This window comes from Trachinotus anak, unplaced genomic scaffold (assembly GCF_046630095.1).
Source record: "Trachinotus anak isolate AG129_WGS33_773 ecotype Australia unplaced genomic scaffold, CSIRO_AGI_Tana_v1 ptg000019l, whole genome shotgun sequence".
NCBI classification, from domain to species: Eukaryota; Metazoa; Chordata; class Actinopteri; order Carangiformes; family Carangidae; genus Trachinotus; species Trachinotus anak.
The window spans coordinates 6,270,100-6,290,188 of record NW_027273870.1 but is presented as its reverse complement, the minus strand read 5'-3'; the positions used below and the strand labels follow the sequence as shown (position 1 = coordinate 6,290,188).

At 42.0% G+C, this 20,089-nt stretch overlaps 1 protein-coding gene across 1 annotated transcript; it reads right to left on the bottom strand.

Moving 5' to 3' along the window:
- Positions 1–3,594: 3,594 nt before the first annotated feature.
- On the bottom strand, positions 3,595–20,032 carry nomo (nodal modulator). Its single transcript, XM_071504126.1, has 31 exons — positions 19,819–20,032; positions 19,134–19,223; positions 19,003–19,048; positions 18,468–18,568; positions 18,171–18,277; positions 17,981–18,053; positions 16,672–16,824; positions 16,260–16,397; positions 15,804–15,893; positions 15,564–15,669; positions 15,285–15,435; positions 14,963–15,140; positions 14,309–14,450; positions 13,974–14,105; positions 13,119–13,255; positions 12,919–13,006; positions 12,656–12,719; positions 12,468–12,563; positions 12,140–12,361; positions 11,748–11,830; positions 11,338–11,497; positions 9,926–10,052; positions 8,987–9,100; positions 8,685–8,812; positions 8,122–8,263; positions 7,914–7,997; positions 7,150–7,260; positions 6,946–7,047; positions 6,599–6,718; positions 5,858–5,950; positions 3,595–5,567 (listed from the first exon to the last, which is right to left on the bottom strand). Exons 1-31 carry the CDS (start codon positions 19,972–19,974, stop codon positions 5,436–5,438), a joined length of 3,666 nt encoding a protein of 1,221 aa, XP_071360227.1. The 5' UTR covers positions 19,975–20,032; the 3' UTR covers positions 3,595–5,435.
- Between the last annotated feature and the right edge of the window lie 57 nt (positions 20,033–20,089).

The following is a 20,089-nucleotide window of genomic DNA, read 5'->3' as shown; positions in this document are numbered from 1 at the left end:
ACAGACACCCTGAAAACACAATGCCTCCAGCTCTGGCTGTCATGGAGGCATAAAAAGACACAAGCCCCACATGAGTTGATGAAGCTGCAGTCAAGTGATACTGTGATTCTCTCTGGGTTCACTGCTGAGATTAATACTGTTCACATATAGTCATGTTGCTCATTGTTAAATATTGATTATTGCTGCTGTAAGCTTACACACTTAAGGAAATGTTTGGACCATCCACATCCAACATCCATCCAAATGATCAGCACCACACATCTGCATGTCAAAGTTCACCAAAGTTGAACTCTATGTGTTGGCTCTGAGCGTTGCACAGATTTACTTGGTGTCTATGTCTGTAAGTGAATGCAATGATCATGGCAATTTAATTATAATTAACTGACTTTCAAATTTTGAAAAGCCTGGTGTGACTAAGCCTTCAGAGTAATATTCGTATTTTGAGTCACAGTGCATTTAAAAGAATTAAAAAGAATGATGTGAGACTTTGAATGCCTTCTGTGCACTCTCGCTCTCTCTGATTGCATTAGTGAGGATGGAGCCACCTCAGCTTTCATCACATCTGGCATACAGTAAGTAGGCATTAGGTTTCATAAAAGGGTGACATGACACACCTCTTGTACTGATAGAAACTGGCACTTAGAGTCTGTCTGGGTCGTGTCTATACACACACACACACACACACACACACACACACACACACTCTTTAGCTCCCACAAAAAGCAGCCAGTAGATACTATTACACATCATCCTCGCCGCTGCCCATCTTGTCATCATCCCCAATGAATATTTAATTCCTCTCCCCCTCACTGGCCTCCTCATCAAACGTCTGGTATTAATGTGCCACAGACGGTGTGCTGCGCCCCTCTCCATCTCCTCCCTCCTCTGCTCTACAATGACTTGTGTCCTGGCCAATACATTATGAGTGGTAGGGGTGACAGCGTGGGCAGCGTGCCACTGGAGTTTGGGGTGACATGAATGGACAGGGGTTATGTTAGGTGACACATTAATACAAATACAGCAGAAGCAGGGCCAGTCATAATTCTGTAAGGCTTTTGGATGTGACTTCCAAATCATTTGCATTTAAGAAACTAAATAGACTCACGTTCGGCAAACCTCAATTTAAAAGATTTTGTGTGATAAGGGTTTAGCTGTTTTATTGTAGGTCTGGAAACTTCTCAGAAAACAACTAGTTCCACACATTACCTGGATGAAAAAGCTTCCACTAATCCACATTTTGCTGAGGACTTCCTGTAAGGATCCTGGAGGGTTCCTGGAATAAAATTTAGGAGCTATATAAAGGCTGTGTAAGGCACACAGATAGTGCTCTGAAGGCGTTAGTAATGACAGTGAGTGATACATATTGTGAAACAGCTGTTCACACATAATCACTGTAGGATTTCAGCAAATTGTATGATAATGACATAATCATATCTTATATTTAAAAAAAATTACAGAAAGAAATAAAATTAGGCAAAGAGAAATAGAAAATTATGACACGTGTCATGAGCTTGAGCGACAAGGTTATTTGATCAAACTGCTGACCCCGGTGTGCTGCTGTCATTCCCCAGGTTGCCTCAGACAAATCCAGAGCTGAGTGGCTCATACTAATTGGCTGCATCTCATCACGACAAAATGCCAGGAGAAGAGCCCGGTGCATTCTCAGTTACCCTCAAAAACCTGGCTGTGTGTTTCATAGCATGCTCTCAGACAATGGCTCTTATTTTCACAGGAGTGGGCATACTATAACGAGGTAGCCCCTGCTGTGCAGTTACAAAGAGCAGCTCCGTCTCAAATGTGTCGACCAGTTCACTTTTTAAAACTTAAACAGACAAAAATGAGAATAATGAACAACAGAAGAGTAGAAAGTAGTCATTTCCAGATTAAGAGACCAAGACGGCAGAGAGGCCTGGGTGTAGTTTCCTAATAGACAACATCCCTCACCGACGACATTCAAGCAAGCAGATTATTTCAAAAGGCATTTCCTTGTCATCATCGTGGATGCCATGTCATGTACCATTAAATTATATTTTTGATTTCATCCCCTCCCTCTCTCTTACATGTGCACACACATTTTCTCACTCACACACACACACACACACACACACACACACACACACACACACACACACACACACACTTGTACTTCCATCTTTGTGTGGACACTCATTGACATAATGCATTCCCTAGCCCCTTACCCTAACCTTAACCATCACAACTGAGTGCCTAACCCTGACCCTGACCCTAACCCTAACCTAAACCTAATTCTAACCATCACTCTAAAACCAAGTCTTAACCCTCAAAATGTGATTTGAAGGTGTCTCAAAAAGTGAGCACCGGCCAAAATGTCCTCACTTTCCCAAAATGTCCTCACTCTGTTAGTAAAATACTTTTTTTGGTCCTTACTATGTAGCAAGTACAAGTACACACACACACACACACAGAGACACAACTAACATGACCCCAGCCATTGAGCAAAGCCCAGCATTTAGCAAGCTAAACTCCAAGACATTTCTCTCAGAGGCCTGAACAAAAATGTCAGGAAATAATGGACTTACAGACTTTGCAGCCGGAAACACAACTCCACAAGGAAATTCATGTTGCTCTCTGTCTGGATGTGTACGGAAGCATGGAAACATGTTAGCCACAACAGCTCAAAAAGCTAATGGTGTGTCAGGGACGGGGTTCTGTGAGAGCATCGGTCAAAAATGGACCTTTTTCCACAGCAGACATGTTGACACGTCATAGCTGGGGAGGCAGGTGTAATTAGCAGCATTACCAAAGCTCTGTTCCACTCAAGTGTCCCAGTAAGTCATGCTAGCCGGGTAACATGCACTTTACCAGGGCCGAGGAAGAGGAAGCCAGCGTTAATGACATTAGTTCCACCTGTGCTTTCTCTGCTTTGCCAGGTCAAAGTGTCTCTAGTGAAAAAGGTGAAACTGAAGTAGCTATAAGAACACTGGGTCCTGGGTTGCTGTGGTCTACTGTTGATAGATAATGTGTTTTTCTCTATTATTAACTGGCAATGGAAGCGAGTCCAGACACTCGCCCCCCCCCAGTTGTTTTTGTCCATACACTTTGGTATTCATCTGATACTGTCTGTTCACTACCAACCAACCAAAGTGTTAGAAACATTTTTGCAAGGCTTTTTCCACCCAGCCTCTGCTGGAGTTGGACCAACTGTTGTTCATTAAGATCTGACACGTTTTACATTATCCAGTAGACAGCACAGAGAGCACAGAGAGGCAGTGAAGCAAAGCTGTCAAGACGGAGCACAGAGGGATTCAAACACATTAGAACAATAGGATTTAAGCTTAAAGTGGTCCTTTATAGACAGCTCTGCTCTTAGAGCTTTTTAACCCTGGTTGTACTCCTAATGCACACCAGCACATTTTATACCATGTGCTGCTTGGGTGAAGAGAAGAAATAATGAGACCAGTATATTTATTGATTTTCTGGGGGTGCTACATGTACACATAACTTCTTCTAAAGTGTTCCTGAACACTTTAAGGATGAGATTCTTGCCACGTTTATGAAAAATATTTATGTTTAGCATGATACTGCCCCCTAGAGGCAAAGCCATAAACAGTTGAGTTCACTTTCTTCCAGTCAAACTTTATTCATTATCTCAAAAAAAAAAAAGAAAAAACAACAAAAAAACAAAAACAAATTCTGGGCAAATGACAAAAGACAATTTCATCCCACCTCCTTCACCCACCCCAGCCAAACTAATCAACACCCCTAAATGTGGACTAATTGAAATATCTTTTAACTCAGTAAATAGCCACTGGCCTTTTCATCTTTCAGTGAAAGTCAGCCACAACTGTGAGCAGATGAAATGGATACAGAAAAATAATTGGGGTCCATAGTTATCACAGTGCATTAAACAGCTGAGTGGTAAGACAATGAGCTCACGAAATTACAACTCTGCCTTATCTTTAAAAGTTTAACTCAAGGTCGTCACAGACCCTGTGTAGACAGTCTTCACTCATTTTCATGTTTGTGGATAGGGGTCTACTTAAATTTTATTTTGCTCTTCTTTAAAATAGCTTGTTACACACCTCATGTGACAGATTATCATTCAAAAAACAACCACACTTCTGAAAAACATTCACATCTGATTAGACATATGTTAATAAATTAATCAACTATCAGTTATCCCCTATAGCTCCCTGAACCCACCCTCCCACAAAAAAAAAAAAAAAAAAACATCTCCTCACGCAGTATTCAATCCCAAATTTCCAGCATCTTATCCACCATCACTTTCCTGAGCTATCAGAGACATCAAGGCAATCTTGCATCTCACTTAACAGCTTATAAAATACCATCAGGAGTCCTTTACAGTAACTCAAGGTGTTTTACATCGAAGTGACAACGGTACAAAGCAGTTACTAGCTAGTCAACATCTTTGGCTGTCTTTCCGTCATAGTTATCAGTTACAGAATCCCCTGTTTGTGATGGCATTATGGTGGTCAGTGCAGTTTACGATCAAATCTATGGGTTCAAATAAGGGACAAAGATTTTGAGCTTGTGTTCAATGGTTAAAGGCATTCAAAGCTCATGGTGGGTTATCAACCTCTGTAGACCTTTTAAAAGGTTTATAGATATTTTTAAGCATTTGCAGAGAGGAGTGTCTAAATAAAAGCTGTGCACAAATTATGTTTTCTACTCACAAAAGGAAATAATTTGTGTAAACTTAATAAATCTTTTAGCACAATTATCATTTGGATATTAACTTCAATGTATCATGTTTTTTCCCCAACAGGTATATAACCACAAGCTTAGAAAAACATTTATGACCCTCATTTGAGCCCATAAAAATCAATTTTAACCATAAATCTTAAAAACCACTAAGTTAATACTGGTTTTTCTGCTTAGATCTTATAAAACTCCAGCTACAGTCTGACAGAAATCACCTTTGTTTATTGTCAGAATTCACCCCAATGCTGGTAGGCGAGACACATGGTTATCCACAGTGCTTGATAGTCCTAAATAATGTGAGGGTGAATATCAAACTGATTCAAGTGCTTTCAGAACAAAAAAGATTTTATCTGACCTAGATAAATTACAAAGGTATAAAAACGGCTCATATTCTATCACAAGTATTGACAATATTTTTTAGACAATGAGTGTTCTGGGGAAAAAAATGTTCTGAAAAACAGACAAAACAACCTATAAAACGTCAACTAGCAGTCCAGTGAATCTGAATGGCTGATGAGGTGGTGGTAATGTGCGGCGAGTGGTTCACGTTGAGCTTCATTTGGGGGCAGATCACATCTCGGCAAACTAAACAGTTCACCAGCACCCGTCATTTGCCGCGGCCACTGAAGAAGTTAAACCCGGCTATCCCAGTTCTGGCTGAGGCCGGGATTGTGGGTGCAAGTGTGCCGTTTAGCATACAAAGGTGTGGTCTGAGGTGAGCCATGGTTGTGTTCTCATGTACGCCTGGCTTTCTGTCTCTTGACCTGACGTTTGGCTTCATCCAGGGCAGCACTGTCCCCGCTGGCTTGGGCCATGCTCCTCACTCCCTGGATACGGTTCACAACCTGTAACAGGAGGGGGATCACCTGCAAAACAGGTCAGCAAAAGGTATTAAACAAATGCTTTTTGGATTAACAGTTTCTCACTTGAAACAATAATGTGATTAACTTGAATTAATTAATAAAATAAGAACTGATTAGAAAACATGGAAACTACAAGAACTAGGACATTCTTCTTAATGTCATTCCAAATTTAGGATTTACCATGATAAGGCCAAAGTCCAGTGAGGTTTATACCAACTAAATAGAAATTCAACAGTGCAGCAATAAAAGCTCTGTTAACATATTGTCTGGAGCAGGTGGAGCTGCTGAAGTACCTTCTCGTGGTTGTATGCTGCTAACAGGAGCAGCAGAGTGAGGGGCAGAGCTATGTAGGAGCCCTGGGCAACATCCTGATCAGGCACTTTACGCTGAGGGAAAAAGGACGGACACACACACACACACACACACACACACACACACACACACACACACACACACACACACAATGTGAAATGAGACAGTTTCAAGACAAACAGCCCAATCAATGCTGTTTTGATCAAAATGATCCTGTTCTGAGTGGCCGATTCGTAGCAGTGTTCTGATTGGTGGGTTTGTAGCCAGTTTCAGATTGGTCAGTTTGTTGCTGCAATTTTGATTGGTTGGTTTGTAGCCACATTCCGAATGGTCAATTTGTAGCCACCGTTCCAATTGTTCAGTCTATGACCTCATTCTGATTAATCAGTTTGTAGCCACATTATGATTGGTTGGTTTGTAGTCCTTTTTAATTTGTAGCAATTTGTATCAACCAATCAGAACGAATTACAAACCAACCAACCAATCAGAATAAGGCTACCAACCAACCAATGAGAGCACAGATACAAATAAACTAATCAGAATAAAGCTACAAAATGTCACATTGACCTTTGACCACCAAAATCTAATCATTTCAAGTGAATTTGAAGAAATTCCCTCATAGTGTAACTGATACATTGCGCTGGCATAAAAACAGTGAAAAAGGAACATATTCACGCTGTCAAACAGCAGATATAGTTTTAAAGAAAGCATCTGTAGCTTACAGTGGGGTTGAAGGTGAGTGTGACGTGCTTGTGGTAGCCGGTGGAGGTGAAGGAGACCTGGGGCAGAGTGAAGTCATACTGGGAGCGGGACAGTGTGGAGTACAGCATCAGAACATAGGTCTGGAAAAGACAGAGAGAGATGACTGTAGATCCAACAGCAGCATGTCATGGGTCATGGTTACGTCTAAAGTAGTCAATACATTTTGTGAAATATAAAAGCATATTAAGACATTAAGACTTTCAACCACTGAATAATGTGGGCTAGGAAATCTGTCTTTTGGTTTTACGAGTATGAGCAAAATTCACTTCCTTAATTCAGATTTAAGAGTGGGATTAGAAGATGATACCTCTCCATCTCTGTCCAGAGGGGGGAAATGGAAGAAGAGGGACTGTCCCAGAGAGACGCTGTTGATTGGATTGTCCAGATTGTCGCTCTTGTACAGCTTCACCTGAACAGAACAAAAGAGGGTACACAGCTGCCATGTGACCACTGCAGAGGAGATGCAGAGATTTATAAAACGCAGGGATAACAATGAGCCAAGCAGTCGTACCGATAGTGTCGGGAGATGTTCAGGGGACGTGATGACGTTTCCGCTGAGGTCAAACTGATTGATCTGTCTGAAGGCGATGATGTTGATCCCTTCAATGTCACTACTGCCAACCTGAGAGTGAACACACCAAGCTTAATGTACAGATACAACCTTGAACTAGAAAAAGAAAAAAGAAAATACCAACTCTGGATAAAGCTTTGTACAAGTCACACAGTGTGATAACAACAGAGAATTATGTGGAATTAAGGCATTTCCAGCCTTGCCAGAGAGATTAGGGGGCCTGCACTTTTCTGACAAGCTAAAATTATGAACCGAGAGGTTTAAACTTGCAATGGGATTATCGGTGCTTTTGTTCTGCGTATAGAAAAGGACCCATGTGATAAAGCTGCTGATAAGTCATAATCACAGGGTTCCCACAGTCATTTCAACAATTCAATTACAAAAGTTCTCCATACCTTTCAACCTAGTTTTCCTGACTGTGTTATTGCAGCACAAAGCATAAAGGAAAGGACTATGACAGTGAAAATATGATAATGTTTGAATTGGCTGTTTGATTTGCTGATCTAGTGTCACGATACCAGAAAAACATTTCACACACTATAATACATTCAAACCAAATGTCACTAAACTATTATTCTATTTAATGTTAGGGAAAGCTGTACATTTTCTAAATATCACATAAGGCACCTATTTTATTGTTGTCCAACGGTGTGTGTCACATTAAAACTGTGGTCCAACCATTAGCTTGAGGATTTGTTGCTCACCTCTATAGCTCTGTGTTGTGGTAGAGCCCTCTCTATGTGGTCGTTGCCTTCAGCGCGCAGCTGAATGAGATACTTGCAACCCGGCTGCAAGGAAACATTCTGTTAATTAAGTCAGTTAAGATTTACTAAGTGCACCATTTCAAAGATTCAATATGCTTGCTGTGTAAAATTACTCATGCAGTGCCAGACCTGTTCCCAGCATCCTTACCAGCAGACCCCTGAGTCTGAAGCGGCCCTCCTCATCGGTGACGGTGTCCTCGCTGTAGATGCTGCAATCTCCCTGACCCACCGCCTCCACGGCAACGTCCCGCTCTGCATCCCCGCTCAGAGACTGCACCGCTCCGTAGCAGCTGAGGACAAGAGCACAAGACCGTGACACTGATAAGACACATGTGGAAAGGACATTTCTGGATTCAACAAACAGCAGGTGAATACACAGCACTGTGCAAAAGTCTTGGGCACTTCAGATGGTATAAGGATTCTTATCCATCACGCAATACCATCTGACCGGTCTGAAGCATTAGCCCAGACAAACAGCCCGACTCAAGGCAAAGAGTGGTCACACCAAATATTGAATTGAACTTTGTATGAAGTTAACTGACAACTAAAAACTTGTTGTGGCGTTATCTTTGAAAGCATCCTGACTTTTAGTGCCTAAACCTTCTGCGCAGCACTCTACATCAGAGTGACACTGCTGATGTTGAGGCAGATGTGTTTACATTCGGAAGCCAAACTAAACAGGGAATAATTGTTCGGTGTACATCTGTATACCTGTACGCAGTCTTAATGCCAGTTATATCGATACTGAGGTTTTGACCTTCCTCCACTGTGATCATCTGAGACGCCGGCTCAAAGCGGAACTCCTTCATCATGGGCTTGAAGTAGTACTGACCAGGGCTCTGAGGAGACGAAAACGGTGATTATGTCCAATGAAGAGCAGAAAATATATACCTCAGCTAGAGCACAACAGAGGTCAAAGCATCCCTACAATCAGCTTCACAGCTTGGTCGGCTGATATCTCACACCACAGCAAGAAAAAGTACAAAGGTGAAAAGTAAATGCTGGATCCCTACCAGGTTATTAAAGGTGAGCAGGCCAATGTCCTGGGTCAAAAGGTTGGAACGAAACTGTCCTCCACTCAGAGACAGAAGGACGCCTGACAGGGGCTGACCATCCTCTGATTTGATCTATTGCAAGAAGGGGAAGATTGGGAGAGAATAGGTTATACATCTCATGATTTGACAACAAATGGATTCATCAGATTAATCATTTCAGCTGTATACTGTACTGCATGAGTCCAAACTTGTCCAAATTTGAGTAATAGAAATTGCACATATTTGAAATAAGTGTTGTAACTGTGGCTGAACTGGGAGGTAATATCAATATCCTTGTTTTCAAAATTAAAGACCATGTGGACTAAATGTCTGTTGTAATGAAACCAAACTCGCACATTTTTGAAAATCATGAAATCACTTAGACATGGCTCAAACTGTGAGTGGCAGATTGTGAAATAGTGGGCATAATCAGGCTGACAGGTGAGCTTAGTGCCTCTAATGTTCTAGACCTACAAAAGAAGGATAAACACAGACAAAAACTCTTTATAAATGCTGTACAGAAGATTTCAAAGCAATTTATCAGACAGTCTGAAAGGGAAAACGACAATGATCCTTTGTGCCAGGATCTCATGGTCGCTGTAGATAATTGCAGACCCTTTTAAAAAAGGCAGTACAGAGGCGAGGCACTGACAGCACACAGCAAAGCAGCAAAGTGATTCAACCATCATCAGGGAGATTTTCTTTTTAATTATATTTTATGAAAACATTCCAAAGGAACTAACAAGTGCTTTTCATCATGTCATTTCATATTCACTTTAAAGCACATAATCAGTGAGAGCAGTAAATGTGAACAAAGAGCTTTAATTGTCAGATACAGCTATGTACTGCTGATGTAAAAGAGGATGGTGATTACTGGGATGTAATACGTATTCAAGTGAGGAGTGTGGTCACATGTACCTTGAAGGTGACACCAGCCAGAGCGAACGCCTTGAAATCTCCCTGGGTTCCCTCCACTGGACTCAGGACGAAGCCTTCTTTACTGGCGCTGATGTCATACTGCCGGTCGCTGTGAAGGGGACCCACACTGCAGGAAAGAGAGGAGAAATAAGGTGGTTAGGACTGTGTTTGTGGATGAATCTGTCATACTATGTGTCATGCAGTTGCTACAATATACAGTACAGAATGACATATGTATAATTATGACAGATAAGATTTCCATCCAACGTCAATCAAAAATAACTTTTGAATTGGTAAAAATACTACTCACAAAAAGACATTACTACACATTATCTGGATAATGTTCTCATCTTCACTACTGACTGACAATTAAAAGTCGACTCAAAACCATTTCAACCATATTCCTGCATGAGGAGGAGGATGTTTCGTTCAGGTCCCAAGGAACCTGCTGATAAAACCTCTAGAGACCCAACACCTTCAGAAGATATTCCAGAGGGCAGAGTGTCATCTAAAATTACCTACACAAACTGTCACGTGAGCGACAGCAGTGTCAAAAAAATATTTATAGTAGAACATGAAAAATAATCTATTCAACTCCATTATCATTCTTTGTCTTACTTCTATTTGGTGGATTATCAAGCTTTGAAAAGACCAGAAAGTAAAATATTGCCATGGAGTCAGTAAGCTATGGACAACAACTTGTGCCCCTTGTTTACAGTAGACATTTGTTTTCATTTTGACAAATTGGCAGCATTAAAAGTATGCCGAACTAGCCACTAGCTGTTCGTGTTTGCAGTGCACCCATGGATGCGCAGACAACCAACACTGAATTACTTTGACACAGAGGAAAACTTAAAAATGTGATGATTCTCAGGCAAGTTCTGGAGTTGCAAACAGCATCTTTTTTCCGATGATTTCCAAGTGGATTTAATAATAAACAGTGGAAGTCAAAAGTTTCAATATAATTTTCATGCCACTGACTGCACTGATGCACTTCTTCATGTATTAAAATCTCTCAGCCTTGTCCTTCTTGTGTGTGGCTTTTGACAGTGTTTATCATGAGGCCAGTCAGTCTCTCTGGCACCAACTGTCATTTAATTATCCATTTGGGTGACCACCTCTAACAGAGCCTTCTGAAACCCATTTCAACTACCTGGGCCTGACCAGCAAACTGTATGACTGCCAACGTTTTAACAGGGACCCGCACATTGCTGCAGTTTCTACACTTCTTTTGGCCTTAATGTATTTATGGATCTGCCAGTTAGTCTATAATGACCTGCTAAGCACATCCATTTATAGCAGAACCTAAAGACAGCCATTACCATTATCTATGGTAAGCACTCTGGAATATCCCACCTCTAGTTTCATGCACTTTATTTTTATCTCTAATTTAAAGCACTAGGTTCTCATACCTGTATGCTCCCATCTCATTAGTGGCCACAGTAATGAGCGGTGCTGCAGCTCCTCTTTCACTGATGGAGATCTCTACACCCTGTAGCTCTGGTGACACCTTGCCCTCCAGGAAGAGACCTGCTCGCCCCGTGATGTCCACCAGCCGACCTGGACAGGACTCTATCAAAAGGGAGAGTTTCATTAAATTTTAAGCAGCTTGTTTGGCATGCTACAGGATTTTGAGGATTTTATTGTTTGCATTGATTTTTCTCCTGTTTCTCTATGCAAACAATGAAGTTGGAGTTAAAACATTATAAGCACAGGGGTATACACTTTTATAAAGAATTAAAAGACCTCAGAAGCAGCTATAATCAGGACACAAACAGACATGATAAATTTGTTAGTCTGCAATCTGTGTGAAGGATTTTACCTCCAGTGATAGTGGCCTCCACTTCAGGTGGGTAGAAGAGCAGCTCTTTGGAGGAGGGAGTCACTGTGATCTTCTCTCCAGCCCTGCACAGACATGTACAGTAAATATTAACTCAAGGGAAAGGAATTAGGAAGGGATTGGAAAGAAAGGATTAAACCTGATAGCCATAATATAAATCAATAGGACTGTCAGTGACAGGGGCATTGCTGGTATCATGCAAAGAAAAAAAACTCTATAGGAGATTTAGTTGGCAAACATGCTTTTGAAGCCAGCAGCTGATCCCAGTGCACTTCTATGTACAAGAGGCACAATCAACTGAGGTCTTTACTTTGTTATGTCATAAAGAGCAAAGACATTAAATTAAACTGCAGTGAAAATACTGTGCGACTGACCTGGCCCAGTAGGAGAACTCGTAGTGGAATGGGCCTGTCAGCTCATCAGCCTTCTCTTGGATTGGAGGGCTATCATCCCTGGCACCTCCGTCCTCTTCTGCGGCGCGACGCTCCCGTTCCTGACGGCGTAGCTGAATCTCTTGCAGCTGCTGCTCCTGCCGCTGCTCCTCCAGGCTCCGCAGGGGACCAAGCACCAGCGCCGGCTCGCTCTCGATGGAAGATCTGACCGAGGAGAGGGTTTGTGGGAAAAAAACAAAACAGTTTAAACTGCTGCAAAGCTGTGAATCTCAGAGTTTGCTAAAATGAGCCCAGCCACAATGAGTCTTACTTGATGGTAACTGTGACGTCCAGAATCTTGTCAGTGGTGATGAGCCCAGTCATGTGATGCCGCACTGCAGTGAGGGTCAGGATACTGGGGGCCGAGCTGTTAGACACAGGTGATTAGTTTATTGAATTGCATACAGGGAGAACACTTGTCGACCCAGAAATAAATGGCCACAGCATCTGAGCACTTACGTATCGTAGGTGTAGAAGTCCTGCTCAAACTGATGGCAGGAGCGAGGGGTGACTTTGTAAACACCTGGACAAGCAACATTTTTAGTTGATTAATTACTTCGCTCCAGTTTTATATTTAGCTAAGTCTGACACAGACCTTTTGGCTCAAAACGCTGTACTCTAACTATACACAAGGGAACAGTTGGTACACTGATATTTTCTTTTCTCTATATGCTAATTCACACTATGTTTAGTTAATGAGAGGTCAGGGGAATGAACCTCACCGGGCTTGGAGAGGCAGAAGCGGTTGACTCCCTTTGAGAGGTTGTACATGCCGACGTTCTCAGGTTTGCTGCCATCTTGGAAGAATTCCTGTGCAGGAAAACGCATGACGTAAAGCGTGTGAATAAAACCTGTGGACGTGCCACCACCTGTCACAACACACACTGGGTACCGCTAATGTAATCAGCTACTGATGACTTACCAAAGTGATTGCGTGGGAGAGGGAGCAGCGCAGGATGTAGCCAATCTGCCTGAACTCCACCCCCAAGACGTCGGAATCCAGAACTTCCACTTCCATGGACTTATGCTTCCAGCACCACTCCTCATGAGAAATACTCACTGAGAAGTGAAAATTAAACAATGAATACACTCATATTAAAAAGCAACACAAAAACACAAGTGTTACTATTTGTTGAAAAGGATTAAATGTGTGGCCCTCGCCTAGAAAGATAAAACCTCAGATGCCATGATCAGTTGAAGTTGAGGCTCTTCACTTCAGGACCTCAGAATTATCTCATCTTTAAACAAATGCTTAAGAAAGTAAACTTGTTACTCTACCCTGGCCTGGCAACACAACAAGCTGAGTAAACCTGCCTCAAAGATGCTGTGTGTGCACATAGCCTGCAGACACACAAACAGGTTGTGTGTATTGAACAGTGAGGGAGATAGATGCAGCACCAGAAGGTACAGAAACCGGCTGAATAATGTGCGCTTCCAAAAAGCTGCTGCTAAACACCAATTATGATGGAAAGACTGTAATTACTAATTGATTTCCCCACAATCATTAAGGGAATAATTAGTGTTACTCCTTGATGGATTCTGAAATGCAGGTAGGATGGAGGGATCAGTTTATGTACTATGCTTACTTTGACGTCTTCCAGTAAACAACCCATGTGCTGACTTTGCAATCGGGCTCGACAGAAGTGCTGAGGCACTTTTCCAACTGGCAGAAATGCTTACGAGCACTACTTTCTGGTTTGTAATTGCTCTAATTAACCCTGATTATTATTATTATTATTATAAAGAATGAAAAGTATCATTAGCAGTCAGTCCCGACCTTTGTATTTCCCAGGTAGAACGTCGTCAAATGAGAAGCTGAGGATGTCGTTGTTGCCAGACAGAGCCACAGTCCTTCTCTCTCCCTGCCGACTCACTGGTTGCAGGGTTACTGAGAGGTCATCACAGGACGCTAGAGGTCAACCAGAGGACATGAGGTCAGCTTGTGCGAAACATATAAAAACCACACAATTCAATACACTTGTGGGCTGAAGCTGTGTCAGGACCCGCATCTTATTGAAATGATTTTCTTTGCTTTCTTAATAAAAAAGTTACTCGACATTTGAAAAATTTTCATTTAAAGAGAAGACGAGCCACATATAACTACGTGCTTACCCAGACAGTAGACCTTTCCAGAGACAGAAGCCATAAATTGCGTGAAAAGGAGGTCGGTGAGGGGCTGGTGCACAAGAGAGACCTCCAGGGCCTGAGGCTGCAGAGCGAGGCCTGCTTTCACCTCCGCCTCAGGGAGAGACACCTGAACACATGGAAGTGAAACCAAAGTTAAGTCGCATAGAAAGCCCAGTGATCTCAGCCAATACAACCGAAAATCAAATAGAATAAAAGTTTACTCCAGGCCATTTCTAAATAAGGATTTATTAAAGATTTGGGCTTTCCTTACTATCACTTGTAGTTTTATGGTTTAAATAGACGAGTACTGGAAATCAGAGCATTGACAGCTGAAGCTGAGCCCTGTCCACTTACTCAGTGACTGAAAATGAAGGCTAATACAATACTGCTTTTGAGATATTCCAGTCAAATGAGTAAATTTAATTGTTGGACTCTCAGCTGTATTTCAGCAAATGCCCCAGTATCTCAGTAAAAACCAATGTTCACCGACTGTGGATTAGACAAACTCTACAGTTTTACATGAATAAGACAGTAGGTGACTTTTCTTTTGGGGTGTTTTTTTTTTCCTGTAACTGATTTATGAGCCAGTGCAGATGAAGCTATTGATGTGTCCTGGGTCTAACTATTAAAAAGCCTTACGTGGACGCTGTAATCTCCAGGTTTTGCCTGAAAGCAGAAGGCCCCCTGAGGGTCAGAGTCTACGGTCCGGCTAGAGGTCTTGTCTTGGCCCTGGTGCGTCAGGGTGACCTTGTAGCGGCCCTGCTGCTTCATGCCCTCAGGCAGGTGGCTGATGGAGATCTGCCCACACACACTGAATCTGGTGTGGGACCAACATCAGAACTTCATGAGATTAACGTGGCAACCAAATCAATCAATCGAACATATAAGCTTCATCTAATCTTCTAATCTTCAATCTACATCTTCATATAACATACGAAGCTGAGGCACAAGCCTGACGTACCCTGCTGTGATGATGTCAGGAAGTTGAGGTGTGTTGGGAGCAATCTTCACTGTGACTGGCTCAAAGAACATGAGCTCCTTGTTGACACGGATGGTGTAGGTACCAGCTGTCATGTTCTCCAGCCGGAAAGAACCGTCCTCCTTGCTGACAACTGTAAGGACAGAGTGGCAAAGCCAGCAGGTGTGAAAATGTGTTCACAGTGAACGACTTGCACAGTTTTTAAAAGTTGTTTATTTGTTGCTTTGATACCACACAGGGAGCGTCTTCTAGTATGGCTACCTTTGATCTGGTTGTTGAGGGACACTGTAGCATCAGATACACCCTCCCCACCGACACTGTTGAGAACGCGGCCCGTCACAGAGAAGCCCATGACTCTGAAGATGGGCTACATGTGGAGCAACAGAAACAGCATAGCATATCAAGGTGATGTACCATACCTAACATGAAATCTAACTGGTTAAATAAGGACAAATGTTAAAATCAAAAACTAATGAATGAACATATGATTGAATTCTTTACCTCCAGCTTCAAACTGTTGTGTTCAACCTTGAAATTCATCCGAGATGGAGCGACATCAAAAGTGATCCTTTCTCCTCTGTAGAAAGGCACCTGAAGTGAAGAATTTCACAAACGCAGAATTAAAAGGGAAAATAATTATATTCACTTGAAAAAGAAAGAAAGAGAGACAGAGTCGCTCTCAGTGCAGCGTGCAGGATGAAAATGCAAGCTCATTAAATCAAATCCCATTTTCGATACTCTTTCTTTCTCTTATGTGCTGGTTTTTAGTGGTAGGGGCAGAGTCGCTGGAGTCAAACAGCCTACCTACGAGAAACATTCTGCAGTTGTGGTTACACAACCTTTGACCTTCATCCTTCAACTTGCTTGTGTGGTATATGAAATGTGAAAGTGAACTCAATGGAAAAAAAAAAAAAAAAAAAAGAAGAAACATGAAGCATGAAAAAAAAAAATCCTTACCACAGTGTACTCTCCACTGGCCAGAGAGGGGAAGATGAAGGTGCCATCTTCCCTGGACAGAGCGCTGCACAGGTAGACCAGGGAGCTGTCTCCAGAATCTGCCCCCTCCACTGGGGATGTGTTACAGCCACTGACATCCTTCAAATCAAAACAAACACAAACAAAGATTGAGCATTTTCTATAAACTAAATAAATGTTACCATATTAAGACACTTAATATTCCCTGAATTTGTCTTGAAACACACAAAATTGTGTGATATTAGAGAAATCCCATGAGCAGAAAACAAATTCATTTAACACACAAGCTGCAATATGGTAACTCTCTCCAAATAGTAAAGGTTAGGTTAGACAAGCAGTGTGATTATTTGATCTAATTTGACTCCTCACAGTTTCTGAAATAATGTTGCTTTACCTCTCTCTTGACTGTGGCCGAGTACAGTAGGAAGGTGACCTCTTTCATGGGCTCTCCATCACTGCGGACCTCCCCCGAGACATCGTATCCTCCAACCACCAGATGGTCGGTGGCTGGGGCATTGGCATTGGAGACGTGGACGGAGGTAGTACTCTGTCAGGCAAAGGTCGCCACGTAAGTTACAGCGAGGGTCGGAATAACGACCCTGTCAGGAGCAGTGGGATTACCGCTGGAGATCATTAGTTAGAAAGCTGCTTACCTGACAGGGAACCTTATCAGCTGAGCAAGTAGGTGAATAATGAAGTTGTATACACTCAAGTGATACTGAATTAAAAACACCTCTGAGATCTCTACGGTAATGACATTGCTCAGACAGTGAACTATGACATTGTGGTACCCAGCAGTGTGTTATTACACACTATGGGAGTGGAAATGATGTCTCACACACACAGGTCTAATCTTACTATAGCATGAAATCATTAGTTACAAACTTGCTGATCCATCCCACCTCTGTTCCAAAGGCCTATTGATGTGTATATATAAAGAGTCTTAATCCATCTTTCTAAATCTTCATAGTGGGGTTACTTGTGGGTGACATCAATGGATCAAAAGTAAATCATAAAGTAAACCATCCCACAGCCTTGACACATTATACATCGTTTCAAAGGCTCCTGATCCCTTTATCACTGTAACAGCTGTTGACACAGAATTGGTCCAGACCTCCAAAGTGCCTTCCCATCAAAAGGTGCTACTTTAGGACTTATAGTCTCCTTTTCATGTCAAAAAAGGTGAGGGGAAAAAATGTAAATTTAATGTAAAATATAAAGAGTTACCATTCAAAGGAGACCAGGGTTATGACTGTGATCAAAAGAGTTCAAGAAAAGTGACCTTTTTATTTTGGGTACATTTTTCAGGCTTGTGCACAAAAATGGGCCTGTCTATTAGGGGGTTAATTTACACAGGTAAATAGTATTTTTTTTTTGTCTGGGTGGCAAAAGCTACAATCACTTTATTTGAGTGTCACCTGGAGACAATTAGAATTTTTGTTTTCCATTAAGAAGATACCAAAGCCTGAAACAAATATTTTAATTGGTGAATGTTTGCTAGAATTACAGATTAACACTTCACAGCTGCACTACAGATCCAAATTTGGATTTTAAATCTCCAGTAAACAACAGAACTGACAGGAAGCCACCGGCATCAAGGAGGCCTAATGGTAAGGATCATACTACCTAACTCCAACATCCACAGTTCAACTCCCTGTTGAGGGACTTTTGTAACATGTCATACCCAAAGCGAATATACCAACCTGGTCCAGAGTCCAAGAGGGATGGGAAGCTGTGATGTCATAGTTTCCAGGGAGCACTTTGAAGAAGGTATACCTGTGTTAACAAGTTCAAACAAAAGAAAGGTCTTGAAACAGCACATGATTTCAAACAGATGTTTACTGCTGGAACATCTGTGTACCTCCACTGAACAGAAAGGTGCAAGTCACTTACTTTCCTCCAGACTGTGTGGTGACACTCTGGAGTTTCTCGTCTGTTCCCACTCGGCTCAGTTTGACTTCTACTCCTGCTGGACCCAGGAGATGGCCCTTACTCAGAACCTGGAAGAGACACAGGACATTAGAAGGACATCAGAAAAACAAGCAAGAGAAGCAAGAGAAGCAAGAGAAGTAATTCCATGACTGATACTTTTCCCAAAAAAGAAAAGTTTGACTTTGGTGTATAAATAAGAACTGGAAGACATGCAAAATTATTCCATTAATGAGGGAGGAAATCCTGAATCCATCTCACCGTTCCTGAGACTGAAAAGCCAGTGAAAACAAAGTTGATGTCTTCCTCTTTGGTGCAGATGTCACTGACTCCATCCACATGGAGGTTGACACTGGTGGGCTCTGGTGAGAGTTCAAATCAGAGGACAAATGACATTAAAGCAAGCAGATATCTAATAGAAACCTCTTATACTTTGCATTTATTGAACAACGGTTGGCATTATTACCACCACCGAGGAGGTTATGTTTTCACCTGTCAGTGTCTGTTTGTTTATCATCAGCATGACTTCACAAAAAGTACTGAACTGATTTGCATCAAACTTGGTGGAGGTATGGGACATGGTCCAGGCATAAGGCAATTTTTTTTTACATTTTTGTCAATTTCCCAAGGAACAATTTATGGATCTCAATGTAAAAGAATGAGACGTGTTGAAATGTATAACTCTGAACAATCTGGACCTGGATCCAGATTATTATGTGTTGACCTTGGCAGAGTACTCTGCTGAGTGTTCTAGTTAATAGTTTGTTCAGTGTGAGGATGCAGCTGTGAGTCTTACCGAAGCTCCACCCCAGAGGAGGCTCAATCTTCAAAACAAAATCTCCCTGTATGAAAACAAATTTTTTTTAAATCAGTCAGATAGATTGTAACTATCATCAGTAATATAAATAATAGAATTGCTACCCATACCTTGTCGTAGAGTGGGATCATGAAGTAGCCATTGATTGGAGCACAATCAGTTTGATATTTTAAGGAACCTTGTTTGGTGTACAGTTTAATCTGTGCGTGAGAGAGGACATAAATTGATCATGAAGTATAATCATAATTACTTAACCTGAAGTGTTCATTGCAGTGAGGCAGGTCATGGTCTTGATTAGCCAGTTAAATGGGCACATTGGGTGGATATCTTGTGTTAGCTGTCGTCAACAAACAGACCAGTCTATCTGGGATTACGTTCATTTCGCTAATCGCACGGATCCTGTGAATGAGCACGGATTAGGACTGGTGGTCAGCACTTAACTTGTTCCTCATCAACACTGACAGCTTTTAAATTTAACAGATGGCTGTCAATGTGTAACACGCACATATGAATGCAGATTTACACACTGGTTTTCACTCAGCCGTGACAGCGTCGACAAAACATCCAAATTAGCTAAATAGCAGGTAGCTAAAATGACGTCTAACTACATTCACCGCTCCAATTTATTTTTACTAGGGTCAGAGAGTTAGCCCTACGTTAAATACACTGCTTTTTATAGTCGTTTCATTCAAACCGTCATTCAGGTAAACCTCCGGTCTCCGGCTAACCTTTAGCTTACTACGATAAACCGGCTAACTGTTAGCTAGCTGCTAGCCGGGACGTTTGCACTCTCACCTCGATCAGAGAGTAGTTGATTTCAACGTCGGACTTCACAAACCCGCCGCATGCCACCACTATGTCATCAGAAGACACGGTCAAGAACTGAGAATATATTAAACAGAATAAAACCCAGAGGGATCCCATGTCAGCCCGGATCGTAATTCTCAACATTTTGGCTGAGTGAGCCGAGCCACAGCACGCTGCCTCCGGTTCCGCACCAGCTGAGCCGCTGTCACTGACCGAGCGGAGACACTGACGGCGGCAGCGACCTCTGCTGGGCCGGAGG

Excerpts from the sequence above, each read along its gene's own strand:
- nomo (XM_071504126.1), bottom strand. The coding sequence starts at position 19,974 with ATGTTGAGAATTACGATCCGGGCTGACATGGGATCCCTCTGGGTTTTA. Across the intron at positions 15,141-15,284 it reads CCTGACATCATCACAGCAGG|ATTCAGTGTGTGTGGGCAGA; the intron begins GTACGTCAGGCT and ends GTCCCACACCAG. Across the intron at positions 14,106-14,308 it reads TGGAAAGGTCTACTGTCTGG|CGTCCTGTGATGACCTCTCA; the intron begins GTAAGCACGTAG and ends GTTGACCTCTAG.